The sequence below is a fragment of the Mus pahari genome, chromosome 23 (genome assembly GCF_900095145.1).
Source record: "Mus pahari chromosome 23, PAHARI_EIJ_v1.1, whole genome shotgun sequence".
Lineage (NCBI taxonomy): Eukaryota > Metazoa > Chordata > Mammalia > Rodentia > Muridae > Mus > Mus pahari.
The window spans coordinates 25,889,759-25,912,493 of record NC_034612.1 but is presented as its reverse complement, the minus strand read 5'-3'; the positions used below and the strand labels follow the sequence as shown (position 1 = coordinate 25,912,493).

Below are 22,735 nucleotides of genomic sequence, written 5' to 3'. Positions count from 1 at the left end.
GAAGATGTGTGACAGCAGGGGACCCTGTGGCAGACATAAGAGACGGGCTGAGGTGGACCCCCTGAGGGCCTGAGAGGCCAGGCTGGCCATGGAGCACAGATGGGAGGAAAGCCAGTGTCCTGGCGATGCCACACAGACAGTAAGGGAGACCCCATTTCACCCCCGCTCACCTTCAGGGAGCCCCTTCCCCTGTAACAAGGGTCTCCCCAATCCTATGTCTGAGCTCTTGCCACATACACCATACCTCACTGTGCCCCCAGGGCCACTTGACCCAGGCCTCAGCTGTGGCCTTCTACTTGCCTGGACTCCTCCCCAGTGGCTTCTACCCCGAAGAACTCGCACACGGCTGGCCAGAACTGCTCCCTCCACGTGATGAAATCCTCCTCCAAGCTGGGGGGAGGGAGAGGGAGAGGGAGAGGGGGAGGGGGAGGGGGAGGGAGAGGGGAGAGGGGAGAGAGAGAGAGAGAGAGAGAGAGAGAGAGAGAGAGAGAGAGAGAGAGAGAAGGGTTGGCCAGGCTAGCCACCAGCCTGCTCTCACCCCTGTTAGGGGTAAGAGGCTGGCCCATATGCCAGGCTAGGACCTGCGCAACTGGGGTGTGGTACTTACTTCCCATCGTCATCACCGAGGCCCAACTCAAAGATGCGCTGGGCGCCAAGCTGCTCCAGCCGCTGGTCCACATACTTGCCCATGGCGTTGAAGTGCTCGTAGGTCTTGTTCCCGAGACCAAACACCTGTGTGGACAGCAGGGGGGCTCTGGGGCCAGGACTGCAGCCCATCTGGTGGGATCTGATGTCCCCGGGGTGGACTGTACCCTGCACTGGAAGTCTCTGGCTCTATGGGCCCTGAGGAGAACAGCTGACGGCTTTATTTAGGAGACCTGCAGCCCAGAGGTAGCTCCGTTTACAACCAGTCCTATGTCTCAAACCCAGCTTAGCTGGAGGCTCCAGTCCTCCTTGCTTGGTCAAATTATACTGTTTTAGCTTTTCGTCCCGTTCCATAACCAGTGTTCCTGGGGACCAGCTGGTAGCAAGGAGGAGATGCTCTGGGAGTGGCTCCAGCAGAGGAAGGCTCAGGCCCTCTGCTGGAAGCTACCTGCCCTGTCAATGTGTGGAGGAACAGAGAGGGGTAGTTTGCACAGGAGAATGCTAGGGAGCTGCTACAGGACGGTATGTGCCCATAGGGTTCCGTGGGGACTCACAGCAAACTTGACACCCGTGAGGTCCACGTCAGTCTCTTGCAGCCAGTCATAAAAGTCCTGTGCGTTGTCGGTGGGGTCGCCTTCTCCGTATGTGGCCATGCAGAAGACTACCAGGGACTTGTCGATCTCAGGCAAGCTGCTCAGGTCGGCCTAGGGAGACAGGGGTGTCACCACCATGGCCTGGGCCCACTGCTGAGGAACAGAGCAGCAGGCGGGAAGGCTTGCCAGGAAGCCCTTCATGCATCTCCCATCAATCTAAAGCCAGGGCTGGAGATGGAAGAACACGCCTGTGGCACGAGTGTGGAGTGGGCATTCAGGGGAGGAGGGCTACGAGACAAGGGGCGCCCTACAGGGATGTCTCTCCAGATGGGCAGTGGGGGGTGTGTGCTGCCAGTGACCTTACATGGAAGCCCGAGGCCACTCCTAGGCCTCCTTCTCTTCCCGGGCTGATGGCGGTTTTGTGCACTGCACAGAGCGAGCCCATGTCGGGGGATGGGTAGGAGGCAGTACCCGAAGAATAAGCCTGCTGAGCTGGCAGACAGTCAGGGGCAATGATGTTTCTGCCCTAGTCCTTAAGGACATGGACGAGGTCTGTCATATCCTGTACTGCCTTACGAGGAACAGCACGGACAGGATGGCGTATGGATAGGAAGGGTCTCCACTGCCCGCAACTATAGCCTCTCCCAACCCCACAACTCTGTCCTCAGCTTTAACGTACGAATTACTAAGAGCCTCAACGTAAGACAGCTTAGAGCTTTCTGAGATGACCCCATCTAACACCTTCCATAGCTGGGGAAGAGTCATTACGGGGTCCCTCACACTTGAGCAGCAGGGTGGGGCACACTCACCAAGTCATATTCTTCAGGGTCTGCGGACATGCCCCGCATCCCATAGCGGTGGGCATCCTTGGACAGGCGGTTGGCAAACTCCTCGGCGGTTCCCGTCTGGGAGCCATAGAATACAATAATGTTCCTTCCCTGAGGGAAAAGGCAGACACACGGGGTCAGTAAGGGGCCCAGGAGACACAGCGTAGGCCTGGCAAGTGGAGCCCTCTTAAGGGTCCCCTCTCTCCTGGCTGTCACAGATGCTGTGATGGAAGAGGACAGATGTTACCCAAAGAACTCCAGCTAGAGTCAAAGGAATCTCTCACTCATTTCTCAAGATCACACTCCGACCCAAGAAAAACACAACCTAACATTGAGTATGAGAAGGGAAGGTGAGGGCTGGAGAGATGGCTCAGAAATTAAAAGCACTGACTGTTCTTCCAGAGGTCCCGAGTTCAAGTCCCAGCAACCACAACCATCTGTAATGGGATATAATGTGTCCAAAGACGGCGACAATATACATACATAAAATAAATCTTAAAAAAACAAAACAAGAGGGCTGGAGAGACGGCTCAGTGGTTAAGGGTGCTGACTGCTCTTCTGAAGGTCATGAGTTGAAATCCCAGCAACCACATGGTGGCTCACAACCATCTGTAATGAGATCTGACGCCCTCTTCTGGGGCATCTGAAGACAGCTACAGCAAGCGAGCAGGGCCAGAGTGAGAAGAAAAAAAATGTCTGAAGACAGCTACAGTGTACTTACTTAACATATAATAAATAAATAAATCTTTTAAAAACAAAACAAAAAACAAAACAAACAAAAAACCCGAGAAGGTGATGGAAAACATGTCTAGCAGCCCTCCATCCAACAGTGGATGTGATCCTTTGGCATCTGTGGGGGTCCATGATTCCCATTCACAAGATACCAGAATCTGCAGGAGCTAAGGTCTTTCATGCTGTGGTAAGATGAAGATGTCCTTAGCATCCTGACCTGCTCCGTTCCAGTAGCCCTCAGCCCTCCTGTCAGGAAGCCGAGCCCTCTCCTGGACCTCCTTGGTTCCCACCACCGCATGCTCTACTAAAAGCAGAAACAGGAGTCTCACCGTTTTCTTCATCTTTTCCACGAAGCTGCTATCTTTGACGGGTGGGGCCCTGAAAAACAAGACAGTCTGATGGGGACATATGCAGCTGTTGCAGGATGAGTGTGACAGGCTGAGCGACCCTCGGCAGTTTGTCAGGAGACGGTCCACTAGGCCCTAGTGACGACGCCAACAGCTGGGAGTGGTATAATCACTCCTTTGAGTGCCTCAATTCACCAGTGAGCTTACGGCCATCAGTCAGTGTGAGGCTGGCCTGGGTATATGCCCACATTCTCCTTCCAGTGTCTGGCTCCTCTCTCCTCCTCCCTCTCCATCTCCTGTCCCCTTTCTTCCCTTGACTTCATCTCAGGCAGATGCTGAGCTGAAAGATGCTCTAGCTCCTGCCTGAGACAATTTGAGTCAATGGGAGACCCAATGGGAAAAAACAAAGTGTGGTCAGGGGATGAGTGTGTGATGTGGGCCAGGGTGTATGGGAGGGGGGGGGGAGGGAGAGGGCTGTGCATGCACAGAGATAGCCCAGCAATTAAGAGGGCTTGATCCCCAGGCATGAGGATGAGAGTTTGCAACCCGTACCACATGACAAGCTGGCCATCCTGTGCTCCCTCTAGCTTGTATGTGCACACAGCTGCACACACTTACGCAGACGATATACACAGAGTTTGGTGAGGTTTCCAGCACTTGAGGTGACTCCTGACCTCTATATACCCGTACATCATGTGCATAAGTATGAACAGCCATCCTCACACAGACACAAATACAAACTCCGGAGAAAGTAAGGACAAATAAAAGTGGGAGGCTGCAGGCCTTTAATCCCCGCACTTGAGAGGCAGAGGCAGGTGGGTCTCTGAGTTCGAGGCCAGCCTGGTCTACAGAGAATTCTAGGACAGCCAGGGCTACACAGAGAAAACAAAAAATGGGAAGCCCTGAGTAGAGACCGGTATGAGAGAAGGTGTTCTAGAGGAAAACCCAGCTCTTACTTCCCTGGCCAGGTCACTACTCCCTTATGAGTGCACAGACTTGATGACCCCTGACCTGGCCTTCTCTGAGCCTTCCTACCAACCCCTACTTTCCTTCAACACAACATTAGCTTCCTCAGAGCAACCTTTCCCTGCCTCCCCTAGCATCAAGGTCACTGTCATAACAGGGCACATACATGCACGTGGCACTTCCCTCCATATACTCACTTTGCTCCCCTTGAGGACTGGCTTTAATGACTTAGCAGGAGCTGCCTGGCACTCCACACACAATTCACGGTTTTCCTGCAATGGCTGGTCCAGGTCACCCACCCAGCATCTGGCAGGCAGAGGTGGAGAGTAGCCTCTGGGGACATTTCCCACTCCCTCCCTGCTCTGGGTTGAGAAGCCAACTCCTGGCTGTTCTCAAAAGACAGATGTATCCCTAGGAATCCCATCTCCAGCCCCAGCACGCACGGCAGGCCAGGGCTCCATGCCAGGTGCTGAGGGTGGGGACTAGAACGTGCCATCTCTGGCTTCCAAGGGCCTGTCCTGTCCCTGAGCTGGAGCCAAGGGGGATCCCAGCAGAAGAGAAGCCACGTCAGAGGTAGAGCTGGCTGCAAACCTAGGCCCTGTCACCACAGAGGCATGGGACGGGCGTCCCAGTCCTAGTCTCTGAAGGCCTTAGCTACTTTAACTTGACTCTGCAGTATCTCTCGAGTCCTGCCAGGCACCTGCAACTTGAGTGACACTCAAGGGGACAAAGGTCTTCGTGGAAAGTGAGTGACTATCCAGGCCAGTCTGTGATTTCATCTGAAACTGCCCAGCAGCCGAAGGTGGCACGGGGCCACAGAGGTGCTAGAGCCAGAGCCAGAGAGACACAAAAGGCTGGGCTTCATTCTCAAGAGCTACAACAGCAGGCTCCCAAGGGCCCGGCCCTTTGGCCAGTGTCCTGCTGTGGGTGGAAAAGGACCAAACTCCAGGCCAGCTGGCCCTGGTCCTGGCCCTGGCAAGGCGAGGGCACTGGACCGGTTTACCTGGAGATACTCACCCATGACCCTGGGAGAACAGACCATGACACTGTGCATTTCTTGTGTGTGTGGGGGGGGGGGTCAACCTCTGGTGGCCCTCGGGTGCTGTCCACCTTTGTTCAGACTGGCTGGACACCACGCCTCAGGGACCCGCCCACCCCATGCCTTCCCAGCATGGGGATTAGAAACCTACCTCAATGCCCAGCTTTTTAATACAGGTTCTGGGGATCAAACTCACGCTTGTGTAGCAAGGACTTAACAGAGCCATCTCCCCATCCACACCTGAACACATCTGAGGCCCACCCTGTCCTTTAATTAGCTCTGCTCTGGCCCTGGGGACAGGAAGGGCTGTCCATCTGCACCCCCACTCATCCGAATCCAGCAGAGGCAGTGGCCCCTGGGCAGATGGAGTCAGAGGACCCTGTGCTGGACACGATGTCTCTCCTGGGCAGCCCTTCTTGCCTGGGAACAACTCCTAGCCAGCTCCAGGAAGCAGACCTGGTGGTACCTACCCAGGGGGCTAACTAACAGGAGCCCATTTGACCCTCACCCAGGGAGCTGCCTCTCCCTTTGGCAATGATGGCAGCCATGTGAACCTGGCCCATTGGCTTCCCACACATCTGAACTAGAGCTGGAACTGACCTTCGCAGGACGGGCTCTTCCGGAGGAGGAGATGAGTATGCACACCCCATGATGCTCCTGTTCCCAGCACGGGATTAGAGAAAAAGGGTCCTGTACTGAGCTCTGCCTCTGTGGCTGCTGGCTGGGAGCCCACAGAAAGGAAGTTCGGTTCTGTCCATTCTCAGTGTGATGGGGTAAGCTGCTTGGGCCCAGAGACTCTGAAAGTGCCACCAGACACCCCAGAAGTCCTCTCAGAATTCTTCGGCACCTCTGCCTGCCTCTGTCCCCATGAGCCTGTGAACTCTGCAACATCTGGCAGCTCCAGCGGGACTCGGGACTGAGACTACAGCCTCCCATGATCCCCTGCGGCTGGGGTAACTCCCCCCCCCACACACACACATCATGGACTGAGGGAAGGCGAGAACACACACACACACACACACACACACACACACACACACACACACACTCAGTCTCCTTGGTAACTGTTTATATCAGAGCCCCGCTCCCCACACCCTCCCCCTTTCCCATTAGGAGAAAAAAGGGATGGAGAACAAAGCTGTCCCAGCCCTGACACAGAGCCCTGGGCAGGCTGCAACAATAAGTCAGCCTTCCCTGCTGCTGCAAGAGCCCCTGGAGAGAACTGGGGAGTCAAAGGCACTGGGGCTCTGGCACCCAGGCACATCCTGGCCACTACAGGGAGATAGACTTTCCCTTCCTGCCCCATGCAGTGGGGACAGCAAGCACGAGGTTGTGTGTCTTAGGGAAACCCCTTTCTTGGTACCCAGGCTCAGACCCCAGAGCGAGCGCTGTGCAGGTGGCAGCTGGCCCAAGTTGTGGGAGCCAGACACCACATGGCTCCACAGCAGAGCCTGAAAGGTTCCAATTAGTGCGCTCCCCCCCCTCCAAACCCTCCACTGGGAGCAGGCGCCTCTGAAGTCAGCTGCAGGCCACCAGAGTGGGCAAGAAGAGAGGAAGGGGAGGGGGAGCTCCGAGTCACAGGGGGGACCCAGATGCATCAAGGGGGTCTTTTTTTTTTTTCCCCCTCCAGTCACAGGCAAGGAAAAGAAGAAGCACTTCTGAAAGCCAAGGCAACTCAAATCTAATTTTCTGTGTGCTAGAACTGATTCCTCCTGGGATGTCCCACTGCCTGGGAGGGACCAGGGAAGCTGCTTTTGAACTTGCACAGGCTGGCTGTCTGGTAACTAATGTCTCCAGGCCACAGGGTTAACAGGCAGAAAGGACCAGGAGAACAGTGGCTCCCTGCAGGATAGATGGCCAGCTTCTGTGTGGAGCTATGATGAAAATCGTAGTAGGTAGAGGTCCACAGGGCTATGCTCCCATAGGAGGAGTTCCCACGGGCCACTTCAAAGGGAGCTAGGAGGCAGCTAAGGGCTGACAGGGGCCTCAGGCCAAATCCTAGTTCCTGGAGAACCTTGATGGGGGAGGGGGGCTCTACTCTCTCAGAGGAGAAGTGGGGACGGATTGTGGGAGAGGTGGCCAGGAAGGGGAGCCTGGCAGCAATTGAATTTAAAAAAGATTCGGGGGCTGGTGAGATGGCTCAGGGGTTAAGAGCACTGACTGCTCTTCCAGAGGTCCCGAGTTCAAATCCCAGCAACCACATGGTGGCTCACAACCATCTGTAACGAAATCTGACGCCCTCTTCTGGTGTGTCTGAAGACAACTACAGTGTACTTACATATAGTAAATAAATAAATCTTTAAAAAAAAAAAAAAGATTTGGGCCAGGTGGTGGCGCCCATCTCCGATCACAGCACTTTGGAGGCTTAAGACAAGAGGACAGAGTTCAGCCTAGACTACAGAGCAACTTTGTCTCAAAAACCAAAACCAAAACAAACAAACAAAAAAACCAAAAACAAACAAAAACAACAACAAAGAAAGCTGGGCAGAGTAGTTTTCTACCACACGACGCCCTGAGTTCCACCCCCTGCACCACATAACTTGCCATTGAGACGACTGGGACATATATACTAGAAAGAATTAGAGTTCAATGTCATCCTCTACACAGGTACATAGCAGAGGCTAGCCTGAGCTAGTGAGACGACAAAAGGAAAGGAAAACAAAAAGACCAGGGCCACTGTGCTGGCTAATTTTACTGATCTGACACAAGCTAATGTCATTCATCTGGGAGGCAGGAACCCCAATTAAGAAAATGCCTCCATAAGATCTGGCTGTAGGCAAACCTGTAGTGTGTTTTCTTAATTAGTGACTGACAGGGGAGGCCCCAGTCACGGTGGGTGGGGCCATCCCTGGGCTGCTGGTCCTGGGTTCTGTGAGAGCTCAGGCTCAGCAAAGCAGTAAGCAGCACTCACAGCCCACCCAGAGGCTGGCTAGTAGCCTGGTGAGAGACCACACCAGATCCTCCCTACCCCCTTACTGTGAGCTCGTCAAGCTATAGAACCTGTTTTATCACATGTAGTCAAACCTACAGACTCCATCTTTATGGAAGATGCCACACGTAGGTTACAAAGAGTTTTGATGTAGTCACGTCTTAAGCTTTATTGTGTAGATGGGATCGAGTTGATTATCACCAGGAGGATTTTTCACTGTATCATGTTGTGCTTAAATGGGCCTACAATAAACTATTTGGGGTCCAACTCCCTAAGTTCAAACCAACCCTGGCTACTTAGTTGTGAACTACGTTTCTAGCCTCTTGTAGATCATTACTCTGCTGGCTGTGGTGCCCCTAGACCCTTGCACTCCCCTGTGGCCTCGGCACCAGCTCCTACCTATAGATCCCTCCCCTGTTTGAATTCCTGCCTTGGCTTCTTCAAGGGACCATGATTCAGGATCTGTGAGCTAAATAAATAAGTCCTTTTCCCTCCAAGCTCCTGTTGGTCACGGTACTTCATCACAGCAGTAGAAACCCTAGCTAAGACAGCAATGAAAATGACATAGTGGGCTAACGTGCTTCTATTGCAGTTACCCTGAGCAGGCCACATCTGGAGTGTCAACAGGAAGGGCAGAACCCACTTGATCAGAGAGCAGAAAAAACACAGGGGACCTCAACTGGTGACAGTAGCGGTCCCAGACCAGAGCTTGCAGAGGGGCCTCTTCTAGACACTTCTGGGTCAGACACTGTGTCCCCTGCCCACCCTTCACATCGACAGCTACCTCTTACATGCCCCTCCCCCCTCTCCCTCCCTCTCTTTCTCTCTGTTTTTTTTCAAGACAGAGTTTCTCTTCCTAATAGCTCTAGTCATCCTGGAACTCTCTCTGTAGACCAGGCTGGCCTTGAACTTCCATATATCTGCCTGCCTCTCTGCCTCTGCCTCCTTAATGTTAGGATTAAATGCAGGGGCCACCACGCCTAGCTTTTTCTCTCTCTCTTGGAAAAACAGTTTTTAGATTTATTTGTTTATTTAGGTATTTATATGTATGAGTATCTTGTTTGCATATGTCTGTGCACCATGTGTGGACCAGGTGCTCTCTGAGATCAGAAGATGGCAGCAGGCCCCTCGGGACCGTGAGCCATCATGTGGGTGCTGGGAATCAAACCCAGGTCCTCTGTAAGAGCAGCCAGTGCCCTTAACTGTTGAGCACGTGCTCCAGCCATGCCTTTTCCTTTAAGAAACACATCTGTGTTTCTAGCTTAGCGACCACAGGTGCAAGGCCATCTATATAAAAAGGGTGTCCCTGACTGGAAGAACCAAGACCCCCAGATGCTCCTCCATCTGCTGACGCACCAAGATAAAGACGGACGTAAGAGCTGCCTGCAGCCTTGACTCCAGGCAGTGCTGCGATTTTAAAGGAGAGCGGATCCCAAAATAAAGGTCACTTGAGGAAATGAGAATCTTGCGGCTTTTCTACACAAGCCCCAGAGGGGCACAGTCGGCCAAATCCAGATCATAGGAAACTATGAAACAACGGGCTGGCGTTGCTTTCGCACGTGTTTCATGGGTGAGTCAGGAGTGGACAGAAGCCAAGAACTGACATGGAACCAAGGCTGGGTTTGGGCAAAGGTCCCGTTCTCAGATGGGCAGCACTGAAGGTTACCTAGAGCTGCACGGCTGGTGCTGGGGGCACTTCGGGGTGATGGGACATTGCTGACTGTGAGACTGATGACATAACTGTATGGACGTCAAGACTCATGGGGCTGTCGGGACGACTCAGTGGGTAAAGGTGATTGCTGCCAAGCCTGATGACCTGAGCTCAATCCCTGGGACCCCTGTGTATAGTTAAAAGGGGGTTGGTTTTAGAACTGGGGGTGTACAACCCAAGGTTTATCCTTAGCACTGAATGAAAAACAAGAAGAGGGATCTTATTAAATGCAAATTATACCTGAATTTACCCTATTCCCCTCCAAAAAGAGAGAGGCATATGATGTATTGATCAATTGCAAGAAATGGGTTTCAGATACTGAATTTAAAAAAAAAAATCTAACTTAAAAAAAAAAATCTAAAGATGAAGTTCTGATCAGCCAATCAGAGATAAGAACAAAAACCACCTGGGAAGGGCAATTGTGAAGGTAGAAGTAAGTAATTGTGTGATATCTAAAAGTGGAGCGGAGCTCCACCTCCCAAAGCTAGAGAGACAACTCTGTGGGTGAAGGCGCTTCCCCCTGACCCCATGGGTGACTCAGGTTCAATCCCTGACCCCACGGGTGACTCAGGTTCCATCCCTGGAAGTCACGCAGTTCCAGAAAAGGGCTGACTCCTGGAAGCTGTCCTCTGAGCTCTTGGCGATCAGGGTCCAAGCTGCATGGCCAGGCCTGGCTTTCTTTCCAGATGCTGGGGGCTCTCTCTGGGGTTCCCATGACCGCACATCAGACACTTTAGTCTACCCCTCAAACTCTTACTCTGGCTCAGTTGGCCACACTTGGCTTAACTTGTTTCCTTTTCATTGGAACTTAGGCCCCTGCCCCCTCCCCCAAAGATTCGCTTTTCTCCAGCTGTGAGCTATCCCTACTGTTTCTGATGGTGTCAGAGTCTCTGTAATCTGGGTTTTCCTCACTCCACAGCAATAACAAGCTCTACCCAATGTTCCGGGGGATCTCCAAACTCTCTCAGGCCCTCCTCACCTGCTCCAGGTATCCAAAGACAACCTCTCCTGGGGCAGTGTCTCCTCTCAGGGGACCGCATCCTCCAGCCTCCTCCCTCCCTCGCCCTCCCTCAGCAGTTACCTGGCTGCCTGCCGCCATTGTGAATCAGAGTTGGTCATTTTGCTGCTCCCACAGCCCTCTGGTGTCAGGCCCCAACTTGTCCCTGCTAACTGCCTGTCCCGCACTCCCCTGCCACTCCCCAAATAAGCCTGTCACCCCAGCATCTCCTCCACCTGTGACTATGGACAGCATCACTCATTGCTGCCCAGATCCTGTTCTGCATCTGAAGCTGCTGGTCATGTTGCAACCCTTTCTAGAACCTTCCTCATCCCCAGTCTGAATGGATCTCCACCCTAAGTTCCCTAACTCTGTACCTTTGACCACAGCACAGTGCACCCCGGAGGATCTGTGGACGACAGGGCTGGACCTGTTCTGTTTCAAGGCTTTGGCACAGATGCTTGTAAGTGTGTGCCAAGATTTTCTAAGCACCCCCTCATCTCCACATTCTCCTTGTATCATCAGAGGGACCTGGGATATGCTACGCTCAGTTCACTTGTCGGGCATCGCTCTCAGCAGGAATTCTGCCCAAGAGGGAAGTTCAAGGCAAAGTCCAGGGCACTCTGTCCTCTCCTGAGGCCTAGGAGGGCTTCCTGCCACAGTGATGCTGGCCTGGCCCAGGAGATAGGGACTTCAGGCTCTGGGTGCAGCCTGCAGAAGGTCCCCAGCTCGTGTCTTTACTGGCCACACATGGTCAGGGGCAGCAGGGATAGTATTCAGGCTCAGATGTTTAGAACGCCACATTTAGATCCATGGGAGGGCTATAGAGGCTTGCACTCCCAGGAGTAATCAGGGTGCCTGGGTAATCAGGGACACCTCCAGACTTGTTTTGTACCTCTCAGGACTCACAGTGCTTGCTGGCCACACTGCAGCTGGCTTGCTATTTTGGCTTGCATAAATCCATCCCCTTGGGGTCAGGGATGTAACTCAGTTGGAGAGAGCATTTGCCTGGTATGCACGAAGCCGTCCTGGCTCCCCCTAGTGTGAAGCTAAGCATCACATACTCCGGTGAGGTGGTGCACACCTGTAATAACAGCAGGTGGGCAGAGGCAGGAGGATCAGAATCCAATAGAGCAAGTCAGAGGTTGGCTTGGCTACGGGAGACTTGCTCTCAGAAGATAATCCGATCAGAGTGATGACTTGGTGAGTAAAACTGCCTGCCAATAAGCCGAATGGCCTGAGCTGGATCCCTTTGACCCCCACGGTGTAAGAGAACTGCCTCCTGCTCACTGGCCTCCAGCTTCTCCATGTATACCATGGCATACATCTATGTGCATACGTACATGTATGTATCTTTGTACCCACACATACACACACACACACACACACACCGCGATGGTTTCATGCTCCACAGCCTGCAGCCCTATATCAAGGCCTTCAAAGAGAGTTCATTTCTAGAAGTCACCAGAAGCTATGATAAGAATGTACCACTCTCTGGGGGACCGAGAGTGGTGGTGCACAGCTTTAACCCCAGCACTTAGGAGGCAGGGACAGGCAAAGCTCCGCCACTGAGGTCAGCCTGGTTGAAAGAGCAAGTTCCAAAACAGTCAAATCCTGTCTTGAAAAACCATAAGCAAACACATCAACAATTTAAAAAGGCATAATAGACCAGGTGGCATGTGCCTTTGATCCCAGAAATGAGGGGACAGAGGGGACCACTGTGAGTCTGGGGCCAGCCTGGACTATACCAGGAGACCCTGTCTTTAAAAAACAAAAAACAAAACAAAAAACAGCACAAAGCAGCAGCAACAACAACAACAACAACAACAACAAAAAAAAATACGTGTTCAGTGTATTTTAACAAATCTAATAAACTCACTCAGTCTGCTATCCACAAAACAAAACAAACGTAAAAAGCCAAGCCAAGAACCAACCAACCATATTTGCCTCAGTTTCCCAAGTGCTGGGGTTAGTGGCAAATGCTGCCTTGCCCAGCGACCTTGAATTCTTTATCTTCCTTCCCCCGTCTCTCCTGGTGTGTGCCATCAAGGCTGGCCAACATTTTTTGAGACAGGGTCTTGCTGAAGTTGCCTAGGTTGGTCTCGAGCCTGCTCTATAACTGCGGCTAACACCTGGAAAAGGTCGGGGGGTTCTGCACCTCATATGCTTTTGGGGGAATCAGGGGAGACCTCCATTTCATACATGGTAGAACAAGGTCAACGTGGAGGGTGGGGCCGGGCTACTGGTCCCTTTATCTCCAGGTGGGCAGATATCACCACAAATAGTGTCCCCACCCCAGGAATGTACCTAGGGCCAGCCCGGGTCCTGGATTCCAGCTCTCCGTCCTCCTTTACTCCCAGCAGCCTAGGTGTGGTTCTCCCCTCAGGACTGTCTCCTAGTCGCACCCTAAAGATCCCCAGCCAGCAGACTGGGTTCCTGTCACAGCCTCGGGGAGGAGAGAAACCGGTGCCCGTGCAGCCCAGAGCAGAGCTGCAACCCAGAGGCCCTGCTTAGACAAGGCACACTGAAGTTTCTCATCATCTGCTTCTACAAAGCACATTCCATCACCCTTGCTTCTCGGCTGCTTCTTGCTTTTATAGTCCAGCCTAGCCTCAAACTTGCTATAGAGCTGAGAGTGACCCCCAACTCCTGGTCCTTCTGCGTCCACCTCCCGAGTATGGGATTACAGATGTGTTCCAGTCTTTTTCCTTTTTATTTAAAAATTACATGTGTGTGTGTGTGTGTGTGTGTGTGTGTGTGTGCACGGTGCGCACTCATGAATGTATGAGTGAGAGGGAGAGAGGGAGAGAGGGAGAGAGGGAGGGAGAGAGAGAGAGAGAGAGAGAGAGAGAGAGAGAAAGAGAAAGAGAGAGAGAGACAGACAGACAGACAGACAGAAAGAGAGAGAGAGACAGAGAATGGTGCCCCAGCAACAGTGCACTAGCGGAGGACAGAGGACAAATGCAAGAGCCTGCTCTCTCCTTCTACCATATGGGTCCCAGGAATCGAACTCAGGTCGCCAGCCTTGGTGGCAAGCACCTTTACCCATTGGGCCGTTTTCCTGACCCTATTTTTTTTTCTGAGACAAAGTCCCTGAGTTGTACAGGCACGCCTCAGCTTGCCTCAGTCTCCCCAGCGGTTGGGATAGGCCTGCGCTTCCAGGCTTGGCCATCATGTTAGCCTTACAAGGCCAGAGCCAGTGATGTCGAGAGAATGGGCGATGAAGCGGGGAGGCAGCTCCCGGCCCCACAGCCTTGTTCAGAGCAGAGTGTTGTGGGGGCAGCTTGGAGGCTGGGACCAGGTCACGGTTCACCTTCTCTTCAGTAGGACACGTTTTCCCCACAAGCACTGCCCTCTTCCTTTCCCCCCCCCCCCGAAGCATCCTGACCAGCAGGATTCTGACTCGCTCACCCTTCCTACATCCCCAGCCCCTGTGGGACCCAACCTGTAGGACAGGGTCCGAGCTGCTATACAGAGGGAGGTCCTGGAATGTGCCCCCCCCCCCCCCCGTCTAGTTCTGCTAGTTTTTAGCCACCTGGGCCTGTCACTGCCTAAGGGGAGACAGAAGGGGCAGACAATGCACAGGAAGGTGTTCCATATATACTTATCTGCAAACTACTGCCAGCACTCTCTCTGACACAGGGTTTCTCTGTGTAGCCCTGGCTGTCCTTGAACTCACTCTGTAGACCAGGCTGGCTTGGAATTCACAGAGATCTGCCTGTCCCTGCCTCCCGAGTGCTGGAATTAAAGGTGTGAGCCACCATGGTCCAAGCTCTCCTCTCCCTCTCTCCCTGCCCCCCACCCCCACCCCAAGGTACAGAGTCAGCCCAGGCTGGCACACAGCTTAGGATGACTTTGAACTCCTGATCTTCCTGCCTCCATTGAATCGCTGGGACTGCAGGTCTCAGCTTCTCTCGTGCACTGCCATCTCAGTGGTCCTTAGGGTGCTTGGTCCAAACTATACTCTGCCGCTAACATATTCAGCAGCAAGGGGAACTCAGGTCCGGTGGGTAAATTCACACCATGAACTCATCAAGTGCTCACAGAGAGTGGCACTCGGGGCCACTAAGTAGACCGAGAAACAGAGAGAGCGAGAGAGAATAAGGTTCGACATCTCACCAGGTTGGCTCAGCAAGAAACCGTAAACTCAAGGAAGCCAGAGTCTATGTCAATCGCAGCCACAGATTTTGAGAGGGTTTGGGACACAGTGGGCAAAGATCTTAGGAGACAGTGGCTCAGTAAATCATTGATGGAACAGGTAAGACCGAATCCAGCTCTCCATATGTATATGGGTGGTGTGTGTCTGATTATCACAGAAGACTCAAAAGCATAGGGTCACACCCCAAACTTAAGCCCCCAATTCCCAGGAAGCTGGCTCCTTACGCCCTGCGCCCCACCTTGGGGAACAGTGTGGAAGGAAGAGGTGCCCAGGATGCCCAGTGGAAGGGATAACCAAGGGGTCTCCGAGGGCACCACTCACGTTGTCTGGATCTTGCTGAACTCCGGTATCTCTTCTTTCTTCTTTTTGAAGATGAACCAGTAGGTCAGGACCCCCACGATGAGAGAAAACAGAACCATGTCTGTTGTGCTGAATAGAGACACTTCTTCAGCCACTGCCTCAGACATGGTGGCACTGGTGTCTTCGTGAGAGTCCCCCATGTTGGTGACACAACTGTCAGGAGAGAAAGAGCAGATGTCATTGAGGAGGAGTCGAGTGGCCCCGAGGCCGGCGGAGGTGCCCATCTGAACGCTTCAGAGTGAGGGCCGCATGGACTAAGCAGGGGGAAGGTGACTCAGCAAGGCTTCAGTCCAGGCTGCTTGCTGCAGCCTAGGGAAGAGCCAACACCGCAAACCACCCTGTCAAGGGGAGGATGAGCCCCCTTAGCCAATGATGAGAACAGAAACCATGGCTCCTGGTGTCCCTGAGCATCTCCGTCCGACTCTGCAGGACACACATAGGTCCATGTGCTCACCGTTAAGCACCAAGGAAACCAGGGTGGTTAAACACACATGGTTGTCTCTTCAAAGGTAGATGTGTGTGTGTATGTGTGTATGTGTGTGTGTGTGTGTGACCTGTTTTCTGCCCAGAAGGCTAGGAACGAATGTGGTTAAGGACCTGGTGACCTCCATGCTATGTGTATGGACGGCCACAACAGCTTTCCCAGACTCCTAGGTTTATCTCCGTCAATCTACAGGCTATCCTTCTGGAGACCCTTATCTGAGCACGGTTTACCTTGAGCCTGCTTTCTTAGTCAGTCCCCAGCACCTATCTTTATGGAAGATGTCACTTGTACTTTATAAGAGTTCTGATGTAATTATGTCTTAAGCTTTGCTGTACACATGGGACTGAGTTAATTATCATCAAGAAAACTTCTTCCTAAATTATACTGTGCTTAAATATGCCTAAAAGAAACTGCCTAAAATCTGAGCCAAGCCTGCCTACTGAGTGGTATTGAATCGAATCTTCCTCTTGCTTCCCCTGGATCAACACGCTGATGGCTGTGGTGTCTGCAAAGACCCCGCCACACAAGCCCACAAAGACAAAGACACGGTTAAGATCCCAGTCGAGAGATAGCTACTTTGCCCCAAAGGCTGGGCTCTTGACTTGTCTGAGTGGGACATGGTCCTAAGTCTTTACAACTGGCCCTGGAGATTCTGGCTGATTAGAATGCATTAACCAGAGACCCTAGGCGTCAAGAACAGGTCCCACTAATAGTGAGTCTTACGGTAAACACACAGCCTGGCACCTGGCACTTGGAAACCCTGAGCTGGTTTGACAGCTATAGGTCTTAGCGACACAAGTCTAGGCTTCCAGACCTGCAAGCCTGATTCCCACAATACCCTTGATGACATTCATTTACTATTGGTCACAGCTGATTTTCAACTGATGCTGGGGTCAGGTCCTGAGACTCCCATCATAAACTGAAAATGTCACTGACTTAAAAGTATATTTAAGGGGTTGGTGGGACGAAGTACTTGCTTTGCAAGTCTGAGGAACTGGGTTCAAACCCTGGAGCCCGTATTTAAAAAAACCAAAGCTGACTATGGCTGGTGAGGTGGCTCCGCAGGTCTAGGCACGATGACCTGAATTCCATGCCTGGGGCCCACAGTGGAGCGAGAATGGGACTCCTGAAAGCTGTCCACTGACATTCACACATGCTCATGTATGCACACATGTGCACACACGCACAAGCACTTGCACACATGTGCACACACAGAATTTAATATGACTAACTCAGCAAATACTATAACATCTTGGCTTCATGAGAAGTGCTCAAAACAGTTTCATGGTCTGTTGGACAAAAATCGTCCCCCGCAAAGCCTATGGAGATACTGACTCGGTGACTTTTCATGTCACTGTTAAAGCAGGGACTATCTCTGCTTCATACAGGAAGTCATCCATCATTGCCAAGAGAATGAAATGTCATCCACGTGACCCCCCTCCCCCCACCCCCGCAAGGAGAGGCCAACTGGAAATGCCACCCCAGCCTTTCCCGCACCCCGCCCTCCAGGCTTCAGCTCCCACCCTCACGCTGTAACAAGCCACGATTGTAAGTAAAAAAAAAGCTTTCCTCAATTCTCAGTCCTGGGGAGACACTGAACCATGGTCTTGAGCGTGCTCAACAGGCCTATTCAGCATGAAAACCTGGCAGGTAGGTAGATCTGATCAGGGTACGACAGTATGAGGTCCAGAACAACAGGGGCAGGCTGTCCCTTCTGTTTCGTCATAGTCCTGTGACTGAGTGTGTGTGCTGCTCCGGTCACAACTCAGTCAGAAATGCCTGAGTCATATCTTGGTAATCCAGGCCAGTTGAGGTGGCTTCCTGTCAGCTTCCGTTTGCTGTCACAGCTTCAGGCACTGAGCCAGCCAGCTTCAATCTGGGCTATCTGTCCTTCCAGTCTACAGCCCACTTGAGAGTCAGCTTCTCGGATTTTAGACAAATGCTTTTCAAAGAGCTGGCTCTCATCTCAACTTATCCTTACTCGTCCTTATGGGGCGGTGCTGGGAATAAAACCCAAGGCTCCCCACGTGGTAGATAGTGCTCTACCACTGAGCCATGTCTCCAGCCCATCACTAGGGGTCCTAGGCAGGCCCTCCACCATTGAGCAAAGCTCCCAGCCTCAGGTAGGGGGTTCTACTATACTGCTGGCCCAGACGCCCAGCCTTTATCTTTTTTGGTATCTGACACTAAAGGACAAATTTAACTCTCCTGTCCCCAAGAATACTGTATTAAATATTTCAACCACACTATGTATTCAGTGCTGACTGTGTCTGTCCAACCTTATCTTCGTCTTTGATAAGCCCACGCACCTTCTGTCAAACATTCACAAAATGAGACCACAGGAGGCGTTTAAGACCTGCTTCTAGAAGAGTCTGTCTCACAGAAGTGGGATGAAACAGACATTCCAAGTCAGCTGCAGCCAAGCTGGGGTCTGCTCAGGACTGATAATGCTAACACGGAAAAGCACGGACTTGTATTCCTCTCAGCCGGCAGGCGATATTGATTCTGTCTTGCTAGGGTAACCCGGGTCCCCTGGCTTTCAAGGAAAGCAAACAGATGCTCACAAAGCCAAGTCACAGGGCTGACTGCACAACTCAAACTGCCCTCCTTTGTGGGCAGTTCCTGAGACAGCAGAGTGTTGGGGCACAGAGGTATGATATACCTGTTATCCGCCCCAAACCATTTAGGCCACTGCAAGGGCTTCTGGTCAGACCACTCCCTATACGTGGGTCCTTTTACCTTTTTTTTTTCATTTGTATTTTTTAACAATGTAGCCCAGGCTAACTCCAAAGGTGAGATCCTCCCACCTTAGTCTCCCGAGTGCTGGGGTTGAGGGTGGGGTTACAGATGTGGACCACCACATCCAAAGTGACCAAATACCAAGTGCCAACTTGATAGTATTCAGAATCATAGAGACAGACCTCTGGGCTATGAGGAAGCTTCTAGATAAGGTGAGCTGAGGTAGGAAGACACCCCAAAGATGGGCGATACTATCCTCAGGCTGGGGTCTGGGCTGAGTGAAACAGGAGAAAGAAGCTGAGTCCCAGCATTCACCTCGCTCCCTTCCTGACAACAGATAAAGTGTGGCCATCTAACCCCAAGCTCCCATCATGCCCTCCTGTCATGACGTCCCCTTGACCCATGAACCAAAGTAAACAGTTCCATCCCATTGTTCTTGTCAGGTATCTGTCTCAGCAGGGCATAACATACTTAACACACCTGGCCAACCAGGCTACACAGTAAGGCCCCGTCCTAGAGGGGAGAAGCAGTACGTTATCCCAGCAGGTAACTGTGGAAGGACCTGAAGTTCAAAGTCCTCCTCAGCTACATGAGTTCAAGGCCAGCCTGGACGACATGGGACCCCAACTCAAAATGCTCCTCTTCCGGTTTAACCATTGATCTTGGTCCCTCCATTTCCGCAGCTGGCTTGACTCTGACCTCAAGAGAAGCAGCCAGGCTCGGTAGGCCTGTAGACCCACCAAGCAGTTTTCAACAGCATCCACTAGCAGAGACAGCCAATAATTAGGCTGTCCACCTTGCTCTACCGTGTGCTGGAGCTGAGCTGCTGCCCCTTTGCCTTACTAGGTTGGTGGAACCTGGCCAGCTGGTGGACGTAGGAAGATGAATGTTCAAGCCATAGTGTGTGGTTAGCCCTGAAGCTTTGTGAGTCAGCCCACCTCAGAAAATATCTACCGAGAGATCCAGGTGTGATGGCTTCACACCTTCAACTCTAGCAAGGACGAGACGAGAGATCTCTGAGTGCAAGGTGGACAGCCTGATAATTGGGTGGTCTAGGGTTGAGGCTATCAATACAGCTCAGTAAGTAAAGACAAATGCTGCCGATCTCAAGGGACCTGAGTTTGATTCCCAGATCCAGATGATAGAAGAGACTTGATTCCTGCAGGCTGCCCTCTGATCTCCAGGTCTGTACCCTCACACAGACACACTGGTATACACAAACGGAACTTAAAATCGTTGTTGTTGTTGTTGTTGCTTTGAGACAGCGTCTTCCTTTAGGACACACTGGCCACTCTGGAACTCACCCTGCAGACCAGGCTGGCCTCAAACTCACAGAGATTCATCAGCCTCTGGTTCTCAAGAGCTGGGATTAAAAGATGGGGTTTTTTTGTTTGTTTTTTTGTTTGTTTGTTTGCTTGCTTGCTTTTTTATTTGTCTTTTAAGTAACATAAAGGCTCTCTCTTTCTCCAAGCAAGGTCATCCTCCAGAGAGCATTTTTGCAACTTCTGGTCACTTTTACCGAACTGAGGAGGGACCAGCACCCAAAGCAGGATGAGTCAGACACTTGTGCAAAAACAGCAGAGACGGGAAGAGGCTAGAGTTCCTCTGGCTCCACATGCTGCCGAGTCGTGGTCACTAGCAAATAGCTTAGGGGCAGGTCAACTCACAGATGCCTAGACCAAGGGAACTGGTGTCCATCTTGAACCTTCAGAGAGGAAAGAGGGGTCTGTGCAGGCTCACAAAACTCTGCCTAGGTCTGGAGGCTTTCAGAGGACTGAAACCTTCAAGGGAACAAATCCTACCCTTGCATAACAAACAGCTCCCCTGCCAAAGATGCTCAGGGAAACTGTTCCCTAAGGCGACCTGCCCGCAAGGGTGACTGGGAGCTAACTGTGGCCAGGCTATCCAGAAAGGCTGGCATCTGAACCCATGTGCTATTGGTAGGGATTTCTCTGGGTTTTCCTTGGGGGGGGGGAGGAGGATGGGCTTTTTGAATCTGCCAGTTTTATGTCTTTTGCACTTTGAGGATTGTTTTAGCCATGACTTACTGAACTTTTTTCCCCCCTGCCCTAACATCTTTCTGCTTCTGGATTAAGTTCTATATATTTTTAAATTTACATGCATATACACCTGCAATGGATACATGCCAGGCCAGAAGCTAGTATAGGATTCCCCTGGAGCTGATGTTACAGGGTGATGTGGGTACAAGCACTCTTCACCAATGGGCCCTCTCTCCAGTCCCCTTCATGACTTATCCTCTCACAAGCCTCCAATGTTCTCGCTGTCAACATAAATCCAGTTTTCCTTTAGTTCAGACTGGAGAGTCTATATAGTTCTATCTTCAAGCCCATGGATGGTAATATTCAGCCTTCTCTCTGTGCCCCAGTGTCGGGTGGAAAAAACTAGTCCTAGTTAGCTTTGTCACCCTGACCTAGCCTAATTCATCTGAGGGGAGTCTTCCTTAGATCAGACTGGCCTGTGGATACATCTGTGGGAAATAATCTTGATTGCTAATTGATGTAGGAGAGCTGAACCCAGCCCACTGTAGGCAGCACCATTCCCTTGGCAGTCAGTACTAGGGTATATGATAAAGCTAAGTAAGCATGAGCAGAGAATCAAGCCAGGAAGCAGTGTTCTTCCACAGTTTCTGCTTCAACTTCCTGCCTGAGTTCTTGCCCTAACTTCTGTCAGCGATGGGCTGTGAGGTGTAAGGAGACTGGAACCCCATCCTCCCCTGAGCTGTTTTCGTTCAGAGTACTTTCACACAGTCAAAGAAGGGAATAAGGAACAGAACCAAAGGCCTTGTGCATGCTAGGCAACTATCATCCCTCGTCCCTTTTTGCCACTTTGTTTTTTGAAGGTTTCATGTAGCTCAGGCTACCCTCAAACTCAGTGTGTAGCTGAGGCTGGCCTCGAGTGCTTGAATTGCAAGCGTGCCCTAATACAGCTGGCTTCCTCTGTCACTGTCATCAGTTCTACAGCCTCTGTTAGGCTCTTGTTTCTGTTATTGGTATCTTCCTGTTTGCATTTGCCTGTCACCTTTTCTCATTCAAGTTGCCTTTCCTGGTTCTTGGATATGATTTTTAAAAATTATATCCTGGATTCAACAAACAAACAAACAAACAAACAAGGTCTCAAGTCACACATGGTGGTGCAGCCTTTAATCCCAGTACTTGGAAGAGACACACACAGAGAGAGAGAGAGAGAGAGAGAGAGAGAGAGAGAGAGAGAGAGAGAGAGCTCTGATTTCAAGGCCAGTGTGGCCTATACAGCAAGCTCCAAGCCAGCCAGCCAGGGATACACAGAGAGATCCTGTCTCAAAACACCATATAAAAAAATAAAAATAAAAATAAAAATAAATAAGGGTCTCGTGCAACCCAGACTGGCCTCAAAATCACTATGCAGCTGTTGACAACCTTGACCTCTCATCCTCTAGCCTCCGCATCCCAGGTCCTCGGATGACAGTGAGGAGCAGCCATGGGTGGATCCTAGGTGTTCTGACTATTGTGTTGTAAGACCCTGGGTTTTACTTGATTCTTCTGTCACCTGCTATGACTTAGAGGAAGGAAGGTGCCAACTTGTTGCTCTGGTAGACAGTTTGGTTTCCCTACCAGGCAGAAAACCCTAGCTCAGAGGTTTAGGGCTCCTCAGCTGATCTCCATGGACATCTCCTGGCATCCCGGTAGGAGCAGAGGCAGAAATCATGGAGGAATGCTGCTTGCTGCCCTGCTCAGCCGGATTTTTGTTTTTCGAGACACTCGAAACTCAGAGATAGCCTGCCTTTGCCTCCTGAGTACTGGGATTAAGACGTGCGTCACCACCACTGCCTAACAGCTCAGCCTGATTTCTTATACCAACACCAATCATTCATCAAAAAGAAGCCCCAGAGCCGAGCGTGGTGGCACACACCTTTAATCCCAGCACTTGGGAGGCAGAGGCAGGCGGATTTCTGAGTTCAAGGCCAGACTGGTCTACAGAGTGAGTTCCGGGACAGCCAGGGCTACACAGAGAAACCAAAAACAAAAGCCACAGATTTGCCCACAGGCAATCTGATAGAAGTACTCCTCAATTGAGGGTCCTTCCCTCTTCCCAGGTGACTCTAGTCTGTGTCTAGTTGACAAAAAGTGACCACCACAGCTACCTACAAAAGAAACACTAGCTTAATACTAGCTGAGGTGAGCTCTGTAAGAGTTGTTATACCATAGTT

At 51.7% G+C, this 22,735-nt stretch overlaps 1 protein-coding gene across 1 annotated transcript in view; it reads right to left on the bottom strand.

Annotated features, from left to right (window-relative positions):
• Window positions 1-22,735, bottom strand: part of LOC110339103 (NADPH--cytochrome P450 reductase) — a 44,150-nt gene that overhangs the window by 4,015 nt on the left and 17,400 nt on the right. The window contains exons 2-7 of the mRNA XM_021222606.1: window positions 15,267-15,458; window positions 3,127-3,175; window positions 2,048-2,176; window positions 1,200-1,349; window positions 608-732; window positions 301-390 (exon numbers count right to left, since the gene is read on the bottom strand). Coding sequence (XP_021078265.1) covers window positions 301-390; window positions 608-732; window positions 1,200-1,349; window positions 2,048-2,176; window positions 3,127-3,175; window positions 15,267-15,445 — 722 coding nt within the window. The 5' untranslated portion in view covers window positions 15,446-15,458. The remainder of the gene's footprint in view (window positions 1-300; window positions 391-607; window positions 733-1,199; window positions 1,350-2,047; window positions 2,177-3,126; window positions 3,176-15,266; window positions 15,459-22,735) is intronic.